The sequence below is a fragment of the Lepisma saccharinum genome, chromosome 4, assembly GCF_977018435.1.
Source record: "Lepisma saccharinum chromosome 4, izLepSacc3.1, whole genome shotgun sequence".
NCBI lineage: Eukaryota > Metazoa > Arthropoda > Insecta > Zygentoma > Lepismatidae > Lepisma > Lepisma saccharinum.
The window spans coordinates 105,237,261-105,263,613 of record NC_139232.1 but is presented as its reverse complement, the minus strand read 5'-3'; the positions used below and the strand labels follow the sequence as shown (position 1 = coordinate 105,263,613).

Below are 26,353 nucleotides of genomic sequence, written 5' to 3'. Positions count from 1 at the left end.
ATCTGCTTCCCTTTCTCACTTTGCTCTATTTCTCTGCCTCGCTCTCTTTCTATATGTCGCTTTTTCTGTTTTTCCCTCTTTCCTTGTACCATGGGCGTAACTTGGGACCTAACGAGGAACGAGGGGGCCACAACCTCTTGCTTACTGTGCGCTCTTCTGTAACCAGTTCATGCACCAACGCCAGGGATTCGTTCTAAGTGTGGCATGTGGCCTCATCTTGTTGGCAGTAGGAGTATAGTCTATCTTCTGGTGTCATTTCGTCGTAAAACGTTTGTAAGAAGCCACGATAAACTGCACTATTCACTGTTGATTCAAAGAACACTGGACCCACTATACGTGTTGTTGGAACTGCACAACAAACACCAATTTTAAGTCATGGAGGGGTGTCATAGTGCTCAGCGTGCAGGATATGTGGTACATCATACTCAACTAAAATTTTAATTGTAGAAATAGATATGACTGCGTACGACATTATACACATTCGTAGCCAGGAAGCATTATTTCGCATGTGGTTTAGTTCTTGGGTACCGTCCGCACATATTCTTCCACTATCACAATTTGCTGCTGCACGGAAAACACCATCTTCTCGACGCGACTTGTTTACCAGAACTGCTAGGCATTTGACAGATCCATGAACAACTAACAATATTTATGAACAATTAAATTAAAACATGAATGAGTATGTGTATTGCTTGTGCACAGATTTCTATGTCTACTTACATAGCAGAGAGTTACACATACATTTATTAGCTCGTCTGGTATTACCCGGCCGGGCTACTTTCATGTGGGCCACCTGGTATAATACATACATGAACTCCTACAATGGCCTCAACAAGTACTGCTGCAGTTTGTTTCTTTATAAAGCATATTTGCACAAGATACAATTCAATCTACACGTGTATCAATATACGCTGTATAAAACGCACCTTATTACTAACTTCGTTGACCCTGTACAGCAGACTGATTTTACCCACCTAACATTGCGCAAATTATGCAACAAATACAGCAAACAAAAGTTGCATGAGTCTCACATAGTACAGAAATATCCCCAATACAACAGGAAAAGTTTTCGTAAACTACTTTTGACCCACTCACTAAGGTCTCTCGTAATGTTAAAGCCTTGTCTACCAAGACAAAGTAAACTGTATAGCCCCATCCCCAATTTTGGCCTCTGATCATCAGCTATCGTGACTAAGATAGCATCAGCAACAGAAAACATACCATTGTAACTTCCTGTTTGGTTGACGATACCTCCTTGGTCATTCTAGTACGATGCAATGGAGCACATGAAAAAATAATATAATTATCAACAGAGGCAGGGGATATGAATATAGAAGCTACGTCGTAAGAACATGATAGAAAGAAATTGACAGTCAACACTATATCAATTGACGACCTTTGTGTAGGTATTTCACAATGAAGCAATGATGAGACTGGAAAGCGAGGGGAGTGTTAAGTATGGTAGGAATAGTTAAAGATGGGTTTATAACAAGGCCCCTCTTCTACTAAGTAATCCTGCAGTCTGATTGTTCTGGTTCGGACTATGAACATTGATTACAGAGCAGGATAGTTGAGGGAAGATATAAGTAAGTTGGACACGATTTTTCTTGATTAGATCTATATCCTCAATGCTGAAACTTAGGTCTCAATTGCAGCTTTATATAAAATTTTAATCTGAACGCGATGTTCAATATGCTGCAATACTTGCCATTTTGCAATAAGCACTTAACTTCTGTAGGTCCTTTTTGTGTACGATTAATCTCTATTATATACCTAAGTAATTATGTAAAGGCTATGTTCGACCAGCATTCCGGCTGGTCATTGTCTAACACACACACAAACATTATTTATAACTAAATTATTTTCAAGAGCCGAGGAAACTTGGTAGGCTTTCAATGAATATTGTAACGTACATAATAAATACATAATAGCATTTATAGCATTACAGGTATTTCAATGTAATAGAGGGGCTTTATAATTTGATTAGAGATAAGAGGACGGTATTTCGAAACCAACACAATGCAATTTCCTGCTCATTCTCGTAACCTACTTCATATTCGTGACTCGAAGTCATAAACTTATTTTAGGAAGCCTCAAATTTGTTCCGATGCAAACACTGACTTAAAGTACTTTTATTCATCCTACTACGGTTCGGTGAATGCATAATTTGTGGATATTTGTCACGAAATGCGTTTAGTTAGAATTGAAATGTTACAAGACTTAAATAAGTAAACCAACCAACAACGTCATAAGGCAAGGTTAAATTGTATTTGCAGATGCGTTATTTGACTGCTGACTCACACTCGAAGTTCAGATGGAAAAATTTAGTATAATTTATGCTGGAAGAAGATAATATATTTTTTTTTGATTTTTGGATATCATCAGATTTGAGGCTTTGTGGTTTATAACACCGCATTCTGTATTGATTGCTGGCTCCTCTAAACAGGCGAACTAATTGTTATGATTTATATTTCAATTCAATCGTAATTTTGGTGTTTCAGTCCATATTTTTTCTGAAACATTACAAAATTTATCTTTAAGTTATAAGATAATACCGATAAAAAGAACGTTGTGTAAGACAACCTACAAAAAGATAAGAAAGTTATATTCCGTGTCTCAGGCCTTTCCATTGCCAGTGCAACGAGTTCATTACCCTTGTACAAGAAGAAGCTGAGATTTCTAGTTTCGAGTCCCGGCATTATTATTATTATTTTGAGAGTGTACTCCGCGTTCATGTAGCTCCTAAATTGTAATCATGATGATAACAGTAAAATTTACATTTCCACATGGATTCAAAAACACGTTACCACTCGTTACTAAGGACAGAGAAAACGTTTGTTTGGAATAACCAAACAATAGTTTCTAATGATCTAATATTTGTTTAAATAGGCAACAATAACATTATTGTGCACCAGAACTAATTTATTTTAGTAATCGGGTATATTTGTTCACAGATGATTAATAATATGGTCAAATCTACTAGATTTGGCAATAAGGCTGCCATGTTTCTTTTTGTTTATACTCACTAAGAAGCCTAACCGAACAGGAATAGGCAAATTAGGACCGGAGACGGAAAAATACTGTTGGAAAGCTTATATTTATTTTAATATAATTCTTGGAACCAGTAGCAGCTTCTGCCTATTTGCACATTTGCACGTGCACACCCAAATAAATCTGTAATGCAAAACATTATTATTATACTTATTTATTGAACTCTATCTCCTTTGTAATATCAAGTGTTCCCACGCCGCTCCACCAAGAGAGATGGTGAAAAAACCTGCGATCAGTGGTATCAACCCGCGTCGACCGAGTCCCGCTTGTTGCAAACCCATTCCATTAGAGATTGTGCGACAGAGTCGAGCCAACCCATTCATCATTGCCTTTTGAGGGATTTTTTTTAAAATGGAAATTTCAATGGTATATTGTCCCTCCGAATTGTGTCCCCTGCATGATAGGGGAAGAAAGAGGGGAAGGTGAGGAGGGCAACAGAATGCGAGACGGGTGTTTTAAACATGCCTGATATTACTTTTGCTTAGTGCATCTTGGCCAAAATAAACTGTCTCTGTGGCGCAGTAGCCGAATTATCAACCCACGCGAAGGGAGCGTACATCAATCAGCCAGATGTCGTGCATCGTGTGTTACTGTTACTGAGTAGCAAAATTGTTTAGCGGTGTCAAAATCTCGTAAAGGTTTCAGTGCAAACTGATTGATTTCATGAAGAATAGGTAAACTGTACATAGCGAAAGCAGAGACTTAATATTTAACGTTGTTGAATTTTATGAGGGAAGTTAGCTACAAAGTCTGTACCAACTGCAGCAACATATGTATACGCGGAAGGGAAGGAAACATTCTTATTTCGCTTGATTTGCTTGGTTCGATTAGTCTGTCATTAGAAATAAAGAACAGCTAGATAAATTACAGTTGATTTCCTCCATTTGGTAGTTGGATCGGCTTCTTTGGTGTACGCCAATGTTATTATTCTCATTGTTCATTAATATCTGCGGAGCGGAGGAGGAAGTTCTTATGAAATATATTTTGCAAATCGACAATAGTATTGACATTGTACATGGGTATTTCTATGCATTGAGTGATTTTGTCAGATTATCGAATGCTGAATTACGTATTGCACAATAACATCGCTCTTCTCGTCATTGGCTGGATAATTTCCGAAATATTTGAAATTTGTAAAAAATCAGTTTTAAAATGTCATGAATTATAACTCTATCATAGCCCCATATTCAGTGAAAGTTGATCAAAACTTTGGTTGCCAATATATTAAGCATCAATATGTGCTCAAGATCGGGTGCGAGTATTTGACAGGGATGTTATAACACTTCTGGACGCGAGACTAAAGTGCACACCCATAGAGCCAGACCACGAAACGCCACTGTCTGACACCAATTCAACGAAGTAGGTTGTAGGTGAGTCCACGTTGCACCGTGAAACCAACTACACGCACCAATGCAGAGAGAGTCCAAAAGTGAAGCGAAATAGACGGAGCTACTGATCATCAGCTGTCGTGACTAAGATAACATCAGCAACAGGGGAAAACATACCATTCTAATTTCCTGTTTACTTCACGATACATCCTTGGTCATTCCACGGTGAAGCACATGAAGAAATAATAATAATAAAAAGATAATAATCATTATCAACAGCGGCAGGGGATATGAATACTATAAAAGTTACGTGGTAAGAACATGATAGAAAAAATGTTGGCACTCAACAATATTGACGACCATTGTGAGGATCTCTCACAATGTGATAATGATGAGATTGCAAAGGGGGAGGGGTGCTTACGAACGATAGGAAAAGCTAAGGATAGGCTTATAAAAGGCCTTCTGCTACTAGGCAATCCTGCAGTCTGTTTGATCTGGTTCGGACTATCAACATTGATCACAAACAGAGAGAGTCGACGGAAGATACAGGTAAATTGAACATGAGTTTTTCTTGATCAGATCTAAATCCTCATTGCTGAAACTTAGTAAATAAATCCTGAATCATGTATGCATGCTGCAGTGCTTGCCATTTTACAATGAGCACTTAACTTCTGTAAGTCCTCTTTGACTACGATTAGTCTTTACTTTATAATTTTGTTTAGCTTCTGTTCGACCAGCGTTACGGGCTTAATGTTGAAGGAATTAAGCTCAAGATGGGCTAACACACGCATACATATTATTATTATTTACAACTAAATTATTTACCCTCAATGAACAATTTAACTTAAATGATACAACTATTTCTCTTGTAGTCTACGGTTGTTAGAAGCATAAAAACATATGTTTCTTTTTGTTGTGATGTTTAAATAACATCTTAGTTCATCTTAAAAAAAACAATAAAACAGACTGCTTGCTTCACAGTTAAGTTGCTAGATTCCAACAATGTACCATTGACAAGATCCATTGTATAACTGATCCTTTTTTAAAGGCGTCTTTTTATTTAATCAAATATGAAATGTTGTAGTATCTGACACGTCGCAAGAGACATTCCATGTTGATTACTGGCTCTTATGAACAGACGAGCAAATATCCATAATTTATATTGTAATTCGATCGCAATTTAAGTATTTCTGTCCATAGTTTTTCTGATACATTACGAAAATTTAACTACAAGAAATAATACTTAGAAGATGTACCTAGAAAAGCAAAATGTGGCCTAAGACCACCTGCCAAAAGAGAAGATAACTATATTGAGTTTTACAGGCCTTTCGAGAACATAGGGCCAGTTCACGCGTGGTCAGCGCATCGAATTCATTGTCGTTTTAACAACTGAGGTTTCTCATTTCGAGTTCCGGGATGTTGTTTTCATCAATGTCATCTCATCTTGGCATTAGCAAATTCAGACAGAATAGCAACGCTAAATAACGAAAAATACACCAAATATATCAATTTTTGCTCTTTTTCTGACAATTCCACAGTGTACTCCGTGCCACCATTGCATTCAAGTACCTTCTAAATTGTTCTCATGTCGGTAACGCTGACATTCCATATGGAAACAAAAACGTAAACATTCCTTCCAAAGGACATGGGAATTCTTCAGACAAAACGTATTACTGTTAAGCCTTGTTTCCATGTTAATAAGACCTTAAAATGCTGACCAAGGCAAACTTTTATAGTAAAAAAATATACACAAAGACATAACGTAAATTCTTATTGTGAATATTCGTCTGAAGAAGACCCTGTTAGAGGGTGGAAATGTTACGTTCTTATGTATATTTTTTATACAATTAAAGTTTGCTTTGGTCATCATTTTAAGGTTTTATTTACAAAATGTATAGTTTCTAATGTACAAACAATTGTTTAAATAGGCAATAAACATATTATTGTTCACCAGGACTAATTTGAATTAGTAATCGTGATATTTGTTCATAGACACCAAAATAAACTGGTCATATTTACTAGATTTAGCAAAAAGGCTACCAAATTCTTGTTTAGGCTTACCAAGAAGCATAACCGAACGTGTATTGCAAACTCAGTCAGGTTTTCTGCGTAAGCCTATCTGGAAGGTCCTTCTCAGTCGGTTTCTTTGTCCATACAAAAATTAACGACTCTCTATTGTTCATTAACTATTTATATTTACATTCCCTCCTTTTTTACTTTAATTTTGCTATCATGACTAATGTAATGTCTTTTTGATCACAATATCAACACTCAGATTGAAGAAAGTGCAATCAGTTTTCATACAGGAAATGGCATTCCAACGCTTCGGTATGTAAAAGGACAACTAGCGTGTTATATCACCGGAAATAATTCATGTTGGCAAGGACATCTTCCATATTTCCTTTCGGAACAGTTCGCAAATGTACATTGTCATTATACTACCTATTTGGCTGACCGGAACTGTAGGCGATGATGACGCAATCATTCTGAAAGAACACAACGTTGGCAAGCATCACACTGCTATATAAAATATTATTTTTACTCGGAAATTGTTTTTTTCTTTTAAAAAAATCTGAAAAACGTAAGGGTAACATAACATAAGCGAAAAGGTTTGTTTTTCGTGCATTGTTTGCTTGGCTGGGATAAACAAAATTGGACCAACAGTTTAAAGGGGCATCCGAAATTCTGTACGATGTGCCTGCCTGATACCTTTGATTAACACTACAGTTCAAGAACTTAAAAATAATGATTTTCATGTTTCCATAATTATGTATCAATTAGTAATACACATATTTGTTCAAACAAATAGCTATTTTATTTACAAAAGTTTTTATGTTTTTAATATGATTCATTCTTTTTGTTCCTGATAGGCACAACCCGTCCAGTCACGTAACAACAATGTCACCCGTGTACTGAAGGGTTGACAACGTTACACAATATAAGATATAGATTTTTTAAATTGGATTTTTCATATTTAGAGTCGCATTCCGGTTCCTATTGTCTAATCCCGTCGATGGGGATGAATGGTGAATAGGTGGCACTGATGAAGCAACATTTACCCGTGCTCAATTCGGGACTGAAACACAGGATCTTCTGTGACTATTACGTGAGTCGACCACTCAACCCTCTCGTCCACCTATGTGGCTTTCGTAACGTGTGTGCGCATTTCCTTGGATACATACATCTGTTTTGAAACCATGAAGTTCATTTTGGTTCACTTCGATTGTTGGTAAACAGTTATTGTGCTAATTTCTAGCTAAGGAGGTGAAAAGTTATGCGATTGACTCATATCGCATGACCCGGCAAATCTCAAAACTGATCATAGTGTTCACATACTCAATGATGGTAATTCTATGATTTATAGCCACCCCAATTACGTAGTGCTAACATCGTCGCCTTGTTATCAAGGAGTTCCTGGTTCGATACCCGGCACAGTCACCTAGTGGTTCAGATACCACGTTAAACCGTAGATCCAGTCCCGATTAGCCTTTCTGTGCATAAAGAGGATTTAGAAACAAACATATAATTTATACTTTGGGTTAGAAAACCCAATGCATCCCTAAATTCTGAATGTTAAAATATTTCATCTAGTGTACAAATGTGTGTGCATTTTGGGGAACGTAGCTTATACAAGGTAACTTTCTCGGAATATGTGTGACTTGTGGTTTCTAAACTAACCAGTCTTGTATTATTCTTGTTCTTGCAGATCATTAGCCAACGCTAGTGAACATTGCCTCCAAGAGCGCTTTACAGCGAAGTCTTTCGCCGGTGAAAGAAGATGAAAACTGGGCACATGGCGTCGACCACCAAAGTTTTGTTGCTGTTATTGTTTCTTGCAATTTGCAATTTCAAACAATCCCAGGAAAGGTTTGTTGAGGAGGCGGAGCCTCTGCACAGAATGAGAAGAGTCAGCAACTATAAAATCGTGGACACTGATTGGGAGAAGTCTCTTCTGGATGGATCCACAGCTGACCAATGGATAGGCGGCCTGACCACGGAGGAATGGTCGGATGATATCAAGCTCCACGAAAAATCAATTAGTGTGCGCTCTGCTGAATTGCCGGAGGTGAGCAGATGTGGTCAATAAGCTTATTTCTTTTTATGGTAGTAATGTGCAGTAGTGTGCGCAAGATTATCGAAGGGAGTATTACGTATACTATTTCAAGTAACCAGTACCTACTCGTTTTTGTATATTTTCCTGCTTTACATTCCTGGAGTTGTATCCCCCGGTGTCCAATTACAGCGCAGAACTGTTATTTTGACAAAATCCCGTTTCCCTGCTAGCTGCTTTGTGAGGTTGAATTTTAAAGTTGCCGCTTCTTGCCCGAGTAAGTATAATTATTTTCTTCGAATCGGTAGATAATCACAGAGATCATCAATACACATCGAAAATTTTTGCAAGCTATTTCACAACTGTCTTTTATCCATATTATTTTTACTTTGTGCTAAAATTATTAAAACTTAGTCAATTTTCCCCTTACTGAAAGTTCATGCACAGCATGATAACCTAATTTAATCTTTAAAACAAGTATCCACACAGCAGAGTAAGAGCAATGTAAGATTCATGTCTCTCTCTCTCTCTCCTTGTACGAAATAACGTAAGTTAAAATCTTGTTTGCATAACTTTCTGTATACCCTGTAGTTGCTAATTTAATTTTACCATATGTGAGTTTCTGATTGTGTCTTCCCAATTGCATTGTTGTCTTGTATTAAAGGATACCATATTTGATCTTCAGTGCAGACAAATTACATGAAGATTCAAATTTCATCTTAAAACTGTAGGCCCAATCCTGATTAGACTGTGTGAGCATAAAATGAACTTAAAAGGAACATTCACATGTAATTTGAGAAAATGAATTAAATGTTAATATTAAACTATTAAAATTTTCATAAGAATTATAAACTTTACTATTCATAATATGTGTGCGAAACTACTTGTGCATATACCCCATCTAATACTTAAAATCGGTATGCTACTACAAGGGAGACTTAGATCCCAAAGTAACTTATAATTGGGAGTGGAAAATAGCAGGATTTTGATTGAATAATATAAAAGAATGAGGGGCCTCCACGTTTGCATAAAATAATGTCACCTTGTAATCAAGGGGGTCCCTAATGGAGGCACAGTGATTCAGGCACCATTTTAAGCTGTAGGTCCAATCCCAATTAGTGCAGGCACATAGTGGCTCGGATCCCATTTTATATTGTAGGTGCAGTCCCGATTAGCCTCACTGTGCATAAAGTAGACTTAAAAAAACAATCAATCAAACAATTAAACCAATCCCAATTAGCATATCAAAGCATACCGTGAACTTGAAGAAACACAATTTGTACTGCAAGAAAGTTAGATTTTTTAAAATATTCTTGTCTTTTGCCATTTGAGGCCAATCAATTTAGTTTCTGAGTCAGTTTTAGGGCCACCGTGCTCTAGGATAGTGTTTCCCAACTACCGGACTGGGTCCAGCATCGGGCCACTAGAGTTCATTAGATCCAGTGGTTGCTAACTATTTTAAACCCTATTTTATATTTATGAACAAGACTATACATATACCATATGCCATCATTTATTTATTAATATTTAACTTCAAGGATGGACATTAATGTATCAAGTTTAAAAAATTTTAAACGGGTAAAATTTTTGAATTGGGTATGGACTATTAAAAAATAAATTTACTGTGCTGTGATCTCACGATTGACAACCACATTAGGTGGCCAAAAGACTTGCTCCGTGAACAGGCTTACCAGCGATTACGTCACATTATACATGAAGCACTTGAAAGCCAGATTACAAATATTTTATGCCAAATACAAATGCAAAGTAGATTTTCTATCTTAGGTAAATTAGGCTCAGTCAATAAATTACGAGGCAGAGGATATTTCACAGCACATACGTAACGAACCTCAGAAGTATTTAGGCTGCTTTTGGAATCAATTGCGCACGTATTCCTTGACGTCATCGTCCGATTGAAACCGTTGTCCCCGCAGTGCTTTTTTGAGCTCACCGAAGATGTGTAAGTCACACGGGGACAGATCTGGACTATAGGGGGTGGCTCAGGATTTCCAACTTGAATTTTTTTTCAGACACTCCTTTGTTGCTTTGGCTGTGTGTGGTTTAGCGTTGTCGTGCAATAGGACGACACAACGAGAAAGGTGACCGGGACGTTTCGATTTGATTGCCTTCCTGAGCTTCGTTAATGTTTCACAATACCGCTGGGCATTGACCGTAGCTCCATGCTCCAGGAAATCGACGAGGAGCGGTCCCTTTCGGTCGAAGAAGAACGAAAGCATGACCTTGTCGGCACTAGTGTGGAGGGTCTTGAACTTTTTTTGGTGGAGGGGAATCTGCGTGCTTTCACTGACGAATTTGCCGTTTCGACTCGGGCTCAAAGTGATGACACCAACTTTCGTCGCCGGATATATCCTTTCAATTCGTCGATGGATTTCACAACCCCCTACACCTTGTATAGGTATAATTTGTGCTTTTAAGCCTATTCTCAGCAACATACACTGGCTCCACGAGTAAGAAAAAATTATAATCTTCAGTACCAAAAAAGGTGGCTGAAGGTATGTGTACATATGTACCCGGTTTCCCACATGACATGTACTATTGAATTAAATGTGAAAAAAGAATGAAGTGTGTGTATTATAAGAAAGAAAGTTAAAGTATCCGCCGATTCATAGTATCAAGAAAAAATCATCGTTTCGCCCCATAGAGAAAAGACACCTCGCCGTATTACACCAAAACATCTGAGGCCGACTGCTCCCTTCCCTTCCTTTTATAGGCCCCGCTAATCACCTAACCGTTACTGGGAACTTTCCGCTTGTCGGCTGTCCAGAGACACACCTACCTACCCAACGGCCAAGAATACGCACGTACATGAATACATAGACATCCACAACATTACCAAAATACATGACACTAAAACCCGATTTATCCAATTCAATTAATTAATTAAACATATCAAATAAAAAAGGATCAAGTAATGATTCGCCTCATTACAACCTTCCGTTATATTTTCACTCCTTGCATTACACTAAGTTCTATATTTTACAGTTATATTAATGCTTTGAACGAAAATAATACCTAGAACAACATCCAACACACGTTCACACCACTCTTGTCACACACATGCACGTGAAAACGCACACACAAAGCTAAGTTTTAACTTACAAGTGAATGTCCAAATGACAGTAAACGGAGAAGCATGATGTGCGAAACACGTGATATTTCACAGAAAGAATGCGTCTATTTTTGACATACGTGGTTTCTATTAATAGAGAATGAGACAATTATCAGAAATTAAGATGGATTTGCTTTTTCATGTGCTGAGGAAGGAAACAGACTGATTGGAAAAGAGAAAAAGTAGTGCTATTGATAGTGTGTTGGTTAGCGTGCAGAGCTTTCATCAGCTAACCCTAAGTTCGATCTCCACTATGGGCAAACTTTTTTTATTATTTTCTTGCAGTGAACAAGTTTATTATGTTGTTTTCTAGGCATTTTAACGAAAGGATACACATCAAATTTAATATTTTAATCTGTCCTTTCATTCTTCTAATAGGTTCTATATCACAACGGATATAGAGATTCTCTATCTTGGCGAAGGATATTTTCTCAATAGTTCCGTAGCTACGATTCTCCAGTCCCTTCCACCCACTTCTTTTTTTTAATTTCTTCATATCTACTCACGAAATACCATGAATCTAACGAAAACACACAGATAAAGTTAGAACAAGAAACACACCTCGCATCGAAGATTCCAGGTTTGAGTTCTGGATTTATTGCGAGGGTGGATTATTCCTGTGTGTCTATTTATCATCTTCGTCTAAAAAACATTCCTCACTATTCCCGTGATTAACTTAGGGAGAGACCAAAGCTACTCAAAAAACAAAAGTACAGAAAACGCAAGACACGCCTGGCTACGCATGTAATACCTTAGGAATTAGAAATCTGAAAATAAACTTTCGTTTTGGTGGACTACTTGCAAAATTGTTTCGTGTTGTCTCGTTTGGAGTGTTTGCTAGCGTGTCGGACAAGCGTGCGGGCAACCTGAGTTCGAGCCCACCAGAAGGTATCTTTTTTTTTTGTCTAATTTCATCCAACCTTATTTATAAAAATTGAGGTTTCTTCAAAACCTGTTGAATTACATGCCACTTCGTATGTTAGTAATCTGAAAGAAGCAAGGATGAACATTTCTTGTTCCGAAGCGACGATGTATTTGTGTATACGTTGAAAAAACACAGTTATTTATTAGCGAAAAGCATGCAGCCACGTTATAATTGAGATCGCTTCCTAGTTGTCAGTGCTAATATTTCAGTAGCTACATTATGTCAACACACCAAATTTAACATTCTCCGTTAACCTTTCCACGTTTCAAAATTGTGAGTGTTGTCTAAAGTAAATACTTTGATACTTGCGTTTGCATGTTCGAATCCAAAGTAATACGATTTTCTTTCCCAGCAATTGACATTGAAACGATTAATAACTGTTTTTGCAATGTGATATTGATATCATATATTGAAAGATTAAAAATGGAAAATTTCTCTTAAACCAACTTATAAATACCACTGATGTGAAGCGTAAGATGCACGATCAGAAAGCCTGAATGTTACATTGAAAACTGCAGAGAACAATGACTGACTTATGAACAGCGAAAAGTTTTTTCTATGCTTCAATGGGATTTTAGATATTACTATAAATAAACAAGGGAGAAGAACACAGGTTGGTTTGATGATTTATTTGTAAACTAAAAGTTTTAATTAAAGAAACAAAATACGTTCACGATTTAATATGTCATTCAATTTCAGGCACATTCCACCAACTGAAAGAGTATTTTCAAAATTAATAATATTTGGATAACCGACAAATCCAAACTTGACGTTGAGCCCGTAAAGCACTTGATAATTACAGAATTTCTTTGCAGCTGTTAATGATAGAAATTCAATTGCAAACAAGTTACCCAATTAACAAATATTTCTCTTACATATTTGTGCTATGTGCTCGTATGATTTATACAGGATGAGGAAGGAAGCAGATTGTTCTTGGATAACCTGCCCTGCTTTTGTCAGAAAACCTGATCAGCTGAACCAAGCCATCACATGAGATACGACTTCAATAATAAGATCCGTTTCTATGGCCAACTAACTCCAAAAAGGGTAATAAAATTGTCAGTGTGAGGAGACTGAGAAATAATTGCCTCCCATATTTATACTCTGTATGCCTAGTGTGGTTTGCCTGTCCCTAAAGAATAAGCTGAGGACAAACCTCTGTCGATTGTGACGCGTGTAAAGTCTGTTCCAGCTTACAAATCACATGAAATACCTTCGCTCGCTTCAGTGTGCTGCACAAGGTCATGTTCGAATGATAAGAAGATACCACGTGACTCCGCGGCCAACCGACAGCACCCCCAGAGAACCTTCTGTAACTTTGCGAGGTTCCTTCGCATCCCTGATAAAGCGCATGCGTGTAGTCCAGGCATATTTTGCATAACTGGGTAACTAGCAGTGAGTTTGGATTCTGGATATTTTTTGAACTCGGGGAAAAGTAATGACGTGCAGAACAAACATTGTTTCTGTATGTTTCGATTGTGTGCTCAAATGTTGCAGTAAACATATCTCCGTGACACACAACAACAATTACATTAGTCAGTCATTCCCGAGAAAAAAGAGCTTCAATGTTTAGGAACTTAGCAAGCGTTACTCACGAGACGAATATATTGTCCGTGTGACAGAAGGCACGGTGGTGTGGTGGTAGCGTGTTAGTTTGACACGTAGAAGGTACTTGGTTCGATTCCATTTGATTGCCTCCAATTTTTTTCTTAACTCATGCAACTAATTATTTCATTTTATTTATTGCACACATTCTTATTTTATTTGCTGTGCGAATTGTTGAATTTCGAATTGAATTTTCTTTTCCAAACTTTTACGACAATTACTTGCGAATAGAATTATATTCATTCCTGGTACATTTTCTCGAAAGAAATGTATACTTTTCACCAGGTATAACATTTTTTGAATAAAACACGTGGACAATTTAATATGTAAATGTTTGTAAAATGATGAGAAAAGTGGAAAACGATCTTAAAAAAAATATTTCCATAAATAAAATTGAAAACTGTAAAATAGAGATTTCCACCCAAAAATAAAGTAAAAATATATTCACCTTTATTTCAATAAATTATTAAATAAAATGCAAACATTTGTTGCTCGAGTTATTAAAATGAAATTGGGCAGTAGAACGGAAATCGAACCCATAACCTGTGGGACGTGATACTTATTCGCTACTATGGGGCTACCTGGCTAGTTTAAAGTCATACAATAGCATCTCCTCATCAAGGCACTTGGAAAAAATCGAAACCTTCATGCGCTTTTCCTCGGATTTCTTCTCCTTTTAAGTCCACTTTATGCACAGTAAGAAAGCTTATACCGGACTGGACCTACAGTTTAAAGTGGGATCCCAACCACTCGAGTATAAACCGGCTATCAAACTTTTCCTCGGAAATTGCTGGCTAACGTGCGATATTATCAATACTCTTTTCGGGCATGGATGTTTGTGTTTGTCCCAATGAGAATAAAGAGAACATAGAGAAAATTGACATGTATGACAACTGAGAAAAATGTGAAGAACTGGGGATACTGATAAGTAGGTGTATTCCTTTAATTAAATAATAAAAAAAAAACTGCAGGGTACCGTACCACTATAGAAAGTCCCGTCCCAAACCGTAGCCTCTCCTTCTTAGGTGAAATCAACAGATATTCGCAGTTTGTGACTTGTGTGCTTTTTTCTGAAAAACTTAGATATTTTATTTTTGTTTACAATTTTAGTTCATCATTAGTTCTCCTCTCTTGTTTATTTATATTAATAACTAAATTCCTATTATAGTACGAAAATAAATTTCACTGTTTATAAGTCATGCATGGTGAACTGTTAAGAAATAATGCATTGTTCTCTGCAGTTTTGTGTAGTAAGTGCACTTTATGTAATTACATTAAATGTGACAGATCAACTACTGATCAAATTTTTCACATCAGATAGACACTTGAGAAAAAGTGGGAATATAATTAAAATGTCCATCAGCTATTCATTGATTTAAAAAAAGCATATGATTCAATCAAAAGAGATAAATTATATAATATATTAGTCGAGTTTGGAATACCTAAGAAGCTTGTTAATATGATAAAAGTATGCACCAGTGAAACAGAAATTAAAATTCGTGTGGGTGTTAATGTGTCTGACAAATTTACAATTCATGATGGATTAAAACAAGGAGATGCATTATCTCCATTGCTCTTTAATTTTGCCATAAAATATGCTGTTAGGAAGATAAAAGAAACTAACGAAGGACTAAATTTAATGGTGTGACTCAGTTGTTATCATATGCAGATGATGTAGACTTATTAGGGGATGATATAAATACAATTAAGAATAATGCTAAAATATTTTTCAAAACTGTTAAAGAGATAGGTTTGGAAGTTAAGAAAGAGAAAACTAAATATATGCTTACAGGCGGAAACCAAGTGTTAGGTAATAATCAAAATCTAATTATTGATAACAACTCGTTTGAACCACTTTCCAAATTCAAATACTTAGGAGTAATATTAACAAGTGAAAATGATATTAAAGAGAAATAAAAAGTAGGCTTAATTCAGGAAATGCATGTTACTTCTCTCTTCAAAAACTTTAGTCTTCTCGTTTAATATCTAAGAAACTAAAAGTTAAAATATACAAAACAGCAATTTTGCCTGTAGTATTATATGGGTGTGAAACTTAGTCCCTTACATTGAAAGAGGAACATAAATTGAGAGTATTTGAAAATAAGATCCTTAGGAAAATAATTGGACCTAAAAATAGAAGGGATAAGGAGACAGGTGAGTGGACAAGGTTACATAATTTGTATTCATGTCCAGATATTATTAGAATAATTAAATGAAGAAGACGTAGGTGGGCATTCCATGTGGCACGAATGGGAGAGGAAAGAGGAGTTTACAGGATTCTTGTTGGGACACCTGATGGTAAGAGACCTGTAGGAAGGCCAAGACGAAGATGGAGGGACTACGTTGAGTAGGACCTAAAGGAAATCGGTAGGGATGGAAAAGAGTATATAGATCTTGCTCAGGATAGGGACAGATGGAAGGCCTGTGTTGCTACAGCCATGAACCTTCGGGATTAAGAAAGCTAGAGAGTTAGTTAGTTAGTTAGTTAGTTATCTGCAGTTTTGAATGCAACATTCAGGCTTTCTGATCGTGCATCTTACATCAGGATATGATCATTTATAAGTTGTTTCAAGCGAAAATTCCCCATTTTTAGTATTTCAATATATGATATCAATATCACATTGCAAAAACCGTTATTAATGGTTTCATTGTCATTTTCTAGGAATAATAAAAAAATCGTATTAATTTTCATCTTTGCTGCTTTCAGATTGCCAACATACGAAGTGGCATGTAATTCAACAGGATTTAAAGAAACCTGAGTTTTATAAATAAGGTTGGATGAAATTAGACAAAAAGGATACCTTCTGGTGGGCTCGAACTCAGGTTGCCCGCACGCTTGTCCGACACGCTAGCAAACACTCCAAACGAGACAACACGAAACAATTTTGCAAGTAGTCCACCAAAACGAAAGTTTATTTTCAGATTGCTAATTCCTAAGGTATTACATGCGTAGCCAGGCGTGTCTTGCGTTTTCTGTACTTTTGTTTTTTGAGTAGCTTTGGTCTCTCCCTAAGTTAATCACGGGAATAGTGAGGAATGTTTTTTAGACGAAGATGATAAATAGACACACAGGAATAATCCACCCTCGCAATAAATCCAGAACTCAAACCTGGAATCTTCGATGCGAGGTGTGTTTCTTGTTCTAACTTTATCTGTGTGTTTTCGTTAGATTCATGGTATTTCGTGAGTAGATATGAAGAAATTAAAAAAAAGAAGTGGGTGGAAGGGACTGGAGAATCGTAGCTACGGAACTATTGAGAAAATATCCTTCGCCAAGATAGAGAATCTCTATATCCCTTGTGATATAGAACCTATTAGAAGAATGAAAGGACAGATTAAAATATTAAAATTGATGTGTATCCTTTCGTTAAAATGCCTAGAAAACAACATAATAAACTTGTTCACTGCAAGAAAATAATAAAAAAAGTTTGTCCATAGTGGAGATCGAACTTAGGGCTAGCTGATGAAAGCTCTGCACGCTAACCAACACACTATCAATAGCACTACTTTTTTTCTTTTCCAATCAGTCTGTTTCCTTCCTCAGCACATGAAAAAGCAAATCCATCTTAATTTCTGATAATTGTCACATTCTCTATTAATAGAAACCACGTATGTCAAAAATAGACGCATTCTTTCTGTGAAATATCACGTGTTTCGCACATCATGCTTCTCCGTTTACTGTAATTTGGACCTTCACTTGGAAGTTAAAACTTAGCTTTGTGTGTGCCCGACCCTGTGGCCGAGTGGTTAGCACATCGCGCTGCGACTCCAAGGGTCCCGGGTTCGAATCCCGGTCGGGCTTGGTTGTTTGTGAATGTCCATTCATCAATTTCATCATTTCATTAATCATCCCCATCTTCGCAAATTAGCCAAGAGGCACAAAACGCGAAGTAAAATAAACTAAATCAATCAATCAATCATTAGCTTTATGTGTGCGTTTTCACGTGCATGTGTGTGACAAGAGTGGTGTGAACGTGTGTTGGATGTTGTTCTAGGTATTATTTTCGTTCAAAGCATTAATATAACTGTAAAATATAGAACTTAGTGTAATGCAAGGAGTGAAAATATAAACCCAGTCCGTCAGGTTCGTTACCAAACAACATTAAATAAAGGAACGTAACTTGGACCGAGTATTATTCCGTGTCGAGAACACGAGACATTACTTCCGACAATCTTCATCTCGTATTTCTCTTTGGCATCACTGCTCAATTTACAGAAATGTATACCCGTGACTGGTGTACAAGCCGCAGAATTACAATGTTGTTTGGGTTGTCTAGTCACAAGGAGCTTGGTGGTTAGACATAGATGGCTTGCTTGAGTGCTTCTTCAATAGGGTCGTTACAACCCAGAAGTGTCCGTGACTGTACATACAGGTTGGTCGATTAGGGTACTCTATGTGAGATGGCGCCATATTGGTTAGAGGTGAGTTAGTGGATTAAAAATATAGTAAATCAGGAAAATTGATAATCATGAGATTTTAATTATATGTTCTTTTTACAGAAATAAGCAATATATCATCAGTGGAGGGTAGTAATAGTCGAAATATTAATATAAAATCCGTTGTTTTATATTAATTATTTATTTTAATATTTAGAACGCACAGAAGAAAATGCAGTAATAAGTGTAGTTAAATATTAATAGAAAATCCGTTGTTTTATGTTCAGTATCTATTTTAATATTCAGAACGCAGAGTAGAAAATACAATAATAAGTGTAGTTAATTCAAACACGAAACGGACCAAGTGAGGACAGTAATTAAAACAATTAAAAACATTTTGTGAATTCTTTTGAAGCAAATGCTGCGATGACTCAGGTACGTATCCAAGGAGGGGACTCAGGTGGCTATAGCCCCCCGAAAGTTTTCGGTTTACACTAGATAAAATGAGGCTTTTTGGTTTCTTGTGTGTGTGTGTGTGAAATAAAATAATGTGACGAAAATTTAAGGAGAGAAATAATTATCGAGGCAAGGTAAATCTACAACCCTGTAATTGATAATAGCAAATGTCCAAGGTGGGGATAAGGTGGGGTTGACCCACCCGTCAGGAAATATTTCAGTTTACACTAGATAAAGTAGGTATTTGGCTTCTTGAATAATGTGACGATATTTTAAGGAGAGTAATAATTATCTAGGCAAGATAGAAAATGTTATATAACCCTGTTATTGATAATAGCATGTATACGGGGGGCGGTTACGTATACTTTTTTCGGTAGTCAGTCCTCATTTTGCCATCTTTCTCTGCCTTTCACGTTCATTTCTTTAGAAATACTGGGCCAAAGGAGGGTTATGACCCCTACCACGCCACTTGAGATAAATGAGTGAGCATTTTATCATATTGGAAGTCGAAACATTAGGTGTGTTGGGACGGAAGGGTTTTCACTGTGCATTAATTGTTTCTCGATCCAGCTGTGTTTGAGAAGACTTCCTTTGTTTCGTGCCGATATATGACAAGACTGCGGAAACTGTGAAGGACAATTTTGAACACTTGCGAGTGCTTAGGCCTGAATATGAACAATTTGGTAGGTTTCTGCTTTTCTAAGAGCTGCATACATGGAAAGACAAGACACATTAGTTCTGTTCAGGCTCGAATCAGGGAGAGATATTCGAGAACTGTGTGCGTGCAATTTGTAGCCCACAGTTTGAATCTCGTATTGTCGAGGCGATTGTCCATCCATTGTGTAACAGCTTCGTGAAGACACTCAAAGACACCAAATATGTTTTGATACCTGATGAGAAGAAACGGACAAACACGTTGTGATAAAAATGGCAGCCTTAAACGGTGGTTACTATTTAGGGGACAGTTGCTCATCATTTTTTTGCCTCCGCACTATGGCCTCTTAATGCTAGGTCTTGTCTACCAAGAGAAAGTAAACTTTCCTTGCCCCCACTCTACCCGTTTTGCCTCCAAAAGGGCAAATATATACTTGTGAGGTTCTATCTATACCCCTTAAAAATATATTGTCACCCTCGCCCCCCGAAAGGAATTTCTGGATACGTGACTGCGTTGACTGTATACTTGATTTTGTATTACAGTACCTTCTACCTTTGATCGGAGGCTTTATACTTTGTCCCGACTATCTCTGTTGCAACAAGGCTGAACAGAGCGCCAGAGAAGGTGGAAAGGATGGGGGGGGGGGGGGGGGGAGGGATCGAGTGGGCAGAGCGAAGTAGTACACGATTCTGCCAATGCTGGTTACTTCAGCCGCTATCCCCCGTTCCCTCTCACGTGTACATTGGTACTTCTAGAGCCGTCTCGTGTCACTACTTGCGCAGAGACGTTTCCGTTCGCTTGCTGCAGCGAAGTTGTTTCCTTGTGTATGGAGTGACCGTTCAAAATATTCTTGGGTAGAACGCAACGCAACGCACCGTGCTTTCATTGTTGAAACGCCATTTACAAGATATTATTTTCCGCACCCTGTGTTAGTAAAATGAAGTTAAAGATAAAACACATTTTCAATTTTTTCAATTATAAACATTGTTCAAAATGCTTAAAAGTATTAATGTTAATTTTTCCACAAGGCTGTAAGTGTCAGTTTCTTAATGTATTTTTCTTCCAGAATTACAACTGACAAAAAAGTGTTCCATTTTCTCAGGATGACGATAAGACCAAGGAATCTTCGCTCATAATATTTTCGGGTATATTAAAACCTGCAAAAGTTCTTATTCGCAATATTGGAAGAAAACTGAAGATGGAAATTTAAAAAAACAAACATTAAAATGGTGAGCAAGGAAAACTTTTATAGTATAAAAGAAAATACACATAAAAACGTAACGTTTCCACTCTCTGACAGGTTCTTCTTCAGACGAATATTCAATTGTGAATATTCGTCTGAAGAAGACCCCGTTAGAGGGTAGAAACGTTACGTTTTTATATGTATTTTTTATACTATAAACTTTTTCCTTCGTCAACATTTTAATGACATGGAAACAAGGCTTAACAGTGTTACAATGGAAATTAAAGCTCAAATTACTATACTTTAAGAAAATTATTTATTTAAAAACATTGAATTCATGTCTTAAGTCCAGATAGGCTAATCAGGACTGGACCTACAGTTAAAAGTGGGATCCGAACCACTGTTCAATGCGCTTCCACCATGTATCGAACCTCTTGAGTAGCTACAAGGCGACGACGTTACCACTACGCCATCGGGGAGGCCCTTATTTGACACCCGGGAATAAAGGTAAAGGAGCAGCACAGTGATTATTTGTACGTTTCATACTACTTAAGTACAGTGCCCAAAGTCCTGTTTCACACTTCTTCACGAATTATACTGGTTTGTTCTGCAGCTGTCTTTGGAAGTAACAGTAACATTTTCGAGTAACATTAACTGTAAACTACTTACGTTATGAAATTAGTACCTGAAATGCAGTTATTTTTTCACCGAACTAGTAACTAAGTTCAAAGTTAGTTGTATACTCCTGTTCACATAAAGTGTCACTCTTTATAGGGTCGAAGAGTTGAAGTATGTACCAATTGATCTGAACAGAAGTGTACAATTACTATTTTTTCGCACATAAAGAAATTTTCTTCTGTTCCATTTTTACAATTTGTTGAATCATATCCTCTCCTGAAAGAATGGATGAATTAGTGATTATTGAAATCGTGAGACCATGAGAACAATTTTATTTATTGCAAAGAACCAGGAAGTATCTATTCCAAGCGTATTTTTATTAGAATAATTTCGACAGAAGGCTATATAATCTCCAACAATCCTCATTGGTATACCACAGTTCAACAGTAATTCTGAATAATATATTGTTTGCTCAACAAGAATACAAGAAAATATTATTTTTTCATCCTTAAGTAAAATATGTGGATTTTATTGCCTCTGTATTTACATATAAAATATATTAAGTTAGTCATAATTATATGGTTGATTGATTTAATGTATTTTACTACGCTTTTCTGCCATTTTTGTCTAATCGCAAAGATGAGAATGAGTGATAAATGATGAAACTTATGAAGGACCACATACAAAGAATAGCCATGCCGGGATTCGAACCAGAGGCTCCTAGCGTCGTAACGAGCTGTTCTAACCACTCCAACACGGAGACAAGCAGTTATAATTGAAGTAAAATTGGTAAACGCTGTAGGTGCCACAATAATTCAAACACCGTTTTCCAAATTAAACTCTTGAATGTGCCATGCTTTATAATGTGGTAAACGTGAAATGTGGCTGATAGCCCTCTAAGTAGTTCAAAGGGCGTGTAAAGAGGTTACTAGTGTGCACGTTCTTACGGGCTGATGTGCGGAACGATGCGATTTCCCAACACTTTCGCTTTTGGCACTTACAACGTTTACCACTTTTAGTCCTCAATTATATATGAAACTTAATGCTAAGTTGTTGGTGGTCATCTGTGATTAAATGAATAGTGCGCTTGCATTTCATGTTCTGAACCATGTCTTACAAGATATAACTAATCTTGGATAAAGTAATTTAATTGTAATAGTAACTAAATTAGATACGTTTTAAAGCTACAGTAATTATAACTGAATTAATTTCTCAAGTGATTAACTTTGAATTACTTTTGAAAAGTAACTTTCCAAATACTGTTGATATCTAAGAGTTCAGTATTAATCAGATAAGAATTGTGAGAGAAGTTTTCTAAGATACAATATCGTAATAATTACCATTAGAATAAAATTCAAATAATTCAAAAATTATAGCATGAAGAGACTACTAAAACTATATATTCGGGATATACTTATAAATTCACATTAACATTTCTGTTTCAATGTAACTTCATTCTCCTTCTTGCTCATCCTGCAAAACATTATGTCGTTCTCTCATAGATGCGTATGCTTCTTGCGATCTTGAAATCATCATCCCATTCAGAAAGCAAATATCCTTAAAAATTGGAACTAGCAAAAATTTCAAGGAAGGTGTTCTATAACTTGACAGACAAGACAAACAAGTTATACCATTCCCATTATTTTCAGTTTCTCAAATATACCGTTCCCAATTGCTGACTACTTGCAACCAGATATTAAGAACTCTTGCAACATTATTTCTTGAGTATAATTTGGACTCTTGATATCTTGTAAACCATCACCATTCAACCACGTATCTGCAAATTGTGTACAGTTCAAACAATCCACACAGACGATTTTGATTCCATACAAGCATATCCACAAACTTCCACGGTATTAGGTTGCCATTGTTAGTCAAATCTGTTGTCCTTTTTACAAATTTCAAGGAATTCTTGGAAGACACATCAAATAGATTCTCAATTGTTCATCTGCAAAAGGAGCAAATAAAAGTTTTGTTGATATGGTGTATGAGACTATGAACTTAACAAAGATGAAATAATCATTTTCATTACATTGTTACAACCACAGACAAGTTGAGTTAATAATAAAATGAAAACAACTTAGAGATGTTTTGTAAGTGGATGTGAATACAATTGATCTTAACTGCACCATAATGGTTAACGAAGTGGTCCTGTTATAACAGAATTATGAAAGGTTTGATTCACGGTATCAGCCCACTTCAGTGACCCAGATCTATCATTACAGTGCATGTGAAATATGACCATAGGCGTTCGCAGACAATTTCATTAGGGGGGGGGGGCAAAAGCCTTGAAAGTTCAGGGAAAGAAAAACTTCACTTTCTCTCACTGTTTTAGTTCTATTGCATTGATGGGTATATGTGTGTGTATGTATATATATACATGATATATTATTTATATACATTACATAATCAATTCATCCGCCCCATAAGAAACCAACAGCAAAAATGATATAAATTGTCTCTGAAATATGCGCGCTCCTTTTCCTCCAAACCAAGCTGTTACAGGAGCAACTGTCTGAAGCACTTAATTGTTCTTACACTGTCTCTATTAATTTACAATGCACTGCAGAAAATAAATTGCGAGCGAAGCGAGCAAAAAAATTTCACTCTTCAAATTTTTGCAAATTTAAAACAGTATTGATTTAATATGGCGCAATAAATTTCACGGGACACCATGGGGTTCTCTTTTACAATTTTTCTCATTCAGATTGTTCAGCGCCCAGGGACAACTCCCGCCGTCCCCTAGCTGTAAGTATGGTCTTGACAAGACTGTAAGAAATGCAGAAATTGAGAAGCGAAGCGAGCAAGAAAATTTTACGAAATGTATTTTTGTTTGTATATAAAATTTGAAGTCGAAGGGCAATTGCCCCTCTGTACCCCCTACAAGTGCTCCTGGCCGTCTGGGAAAAATATGATAGAAAGACGTGAAAACTAATTCCATTTTGAGTATCCTATTGTCCTGCTACTCTTAATTTCTGCTAGCCTTACTTTCTCTTACTTCAATGTCTGCCCTCCTAGAATTGATTTCCGTCCTAGATTGGGATAAGGCAATGCCCCTGTGCCCCATTGTGGTTGCGCCACTGCTACCCCTTCCCCGTAGTTAATTTGAATTTTCATCGGCTTGAAATACTTAATTTACTCCAATAATATCGTTTAATTACAGTCATAAGATTCCTCTACACTAAATTTCTAGTTGTAAGTATAATAATGTAGGGGCATGGAACGTCTAAAAGGGGAGCAAGGCTTACCACACCTCCCTCTTCGAAAACGAATATCAATCTAAAAGTATATATTTCACATGTATAATTTGATTTCAGTCATAGTAATTTACATTAATTATTATGTAATGGAGGGACGCAAGTATGCGATAATTTCAAATTCAAGTGGTGTTTTTGAGAGGGCAGCCCCATGGCCATATTATCGGGGTAATATGACCCATGAAAAAATATCTTGCTTGTCCCTATGTGGAAAAAATCTGCGAACGTCCGTGAGCCCCCGTGCGCAAGCCTATGAATATGACTTGGACTTCAGTAGGTTATTGAATCAAATATTCGTAGCGTAATGTGGACAAATTATGATTTCTCTGAAAATCAATCAATCTTACCCACAAATAAATGATTGGCCTTGCACTTGTAAAATATTTGAACTTCTAATCTTTACTAATCTATAGTAATTTGTAAATTCTCAGTAAACACGCAAACTATTGTTTGGTATTCGGTTAGGACTTTACCCTTTTAGCTGTTAGGGTGTACTTTTACACTTTAAATACATAAAGCATGAACTTATGGAAATGCTGCACTACCATTACAAGGCGTTCAAAATTATGAAAGAATGAGAAAACCGAAGAGTTTTATACAGCTTACAAAACTGGTTTTGTGACCTGATTCTGTGAAAGAAGTTAACAGAACGTTTTCCAGAACTTGCACAAAATTCGGGGATCTCACATTAAATCTATTCCAATCCAACCTAACAGCTTAACCTACTTAATGCATTTAACATTTGCGAGCTTTATGAACTGTGTTCAAGTTTCAAAAACATAAAGGAGAAAAATCTTGTTCTAAACAGGTAAGAAACGACTCGTTCCAACCATGTACAAGGGCAAAGTGAAACTATATTGAACGACTTATTTGTAATGCAAATTCCGATGTAGTACATTTGAATAGCACCAGTGAAATACTTAAATAATCTTACAGGAACGATAGTAGAGCATTTTGTGCAATATCGATTTAATGCCAGAATATAATCTATATCAAGGTATTTCATTCTCTAGGAATAATCACAAAACTGTAATATCTGCATTATGTCTAATTTAAAATAACGTTCTCTTCTGATTTTACAATTGCAAAGAATTATCAACTTCGTTTGTAAGGAAAAATGCGTGCTGCTTTGAAAAGGAAGACAAGTTGAAGCGATATTCTCACAGAAATTATATCGGAAGGTATTTCCTCAACATATAAATAAATCATACATTCTGCATCACTCTTGCATATTGCAAACGTTTTGCTTTTGATGGATTAAGCAACAAGCATTTAAATATAAGACTTACCTTTCAGTTTCTTCCGATGTTTCCTTCTTCCAACATTTACTGGATTCGTTATCCTCTGGTAACTTAGTTTATTCATTCATTCATTCATTCATCTATTTGAAACCTAACAGCTTTTATGCCGTTTTTGTCCATAACAATACACATATAAAATGTACACAATTGTTTACATTAAAATTATCAGTTTTCCCCCCTATTTTACAGATATCAGATTATTAGTTGTTTTTTTTAAAGAACACTTTATCTTTTACAATTGTATCTTACACTCCCTTAAAAATGATAACAAACTATAATTTTGGAAACTGGACCTTTCGATGATTTAAAGTTTTATACAAGATATTTCTCTCTCTATTATATTTTGAGCATTCCAGTATTATACAGGGTGTCCGGCTTAGACCTTTAACATTACAAAAGAGCATAATTTTGCAGAG

General features: G+C 36.4%; 1 protein-coding gene across 1 annotated transcript in view; it reads left to right on the top strand.

Moving 5' to 3' along the window:
- Positions 1-4,868: 4,868 nt before the first annotated feature.
- LOC145986696 (aminopeptidase N-like) overlaps positions 4,869-26,353 on the top strand; it is a 256,273-nt gene continuing 234,788 nt past the window's right edge. The window contains exons 1-2 of the mRNA XM_083121011.1: positions 4,869-4,928; positions 8,086-8,445. Coding sequence (XP_082977137.1) covers positions 8,158-8,445 — 288 coding nt within the window. The 5' untranslated portion in view covers positions 4,869-4,928; positions 8,086-8,157. The remainder of the gene's footprint in view (positions 4,929-8,085; positions 8,446-26,353) is intronic.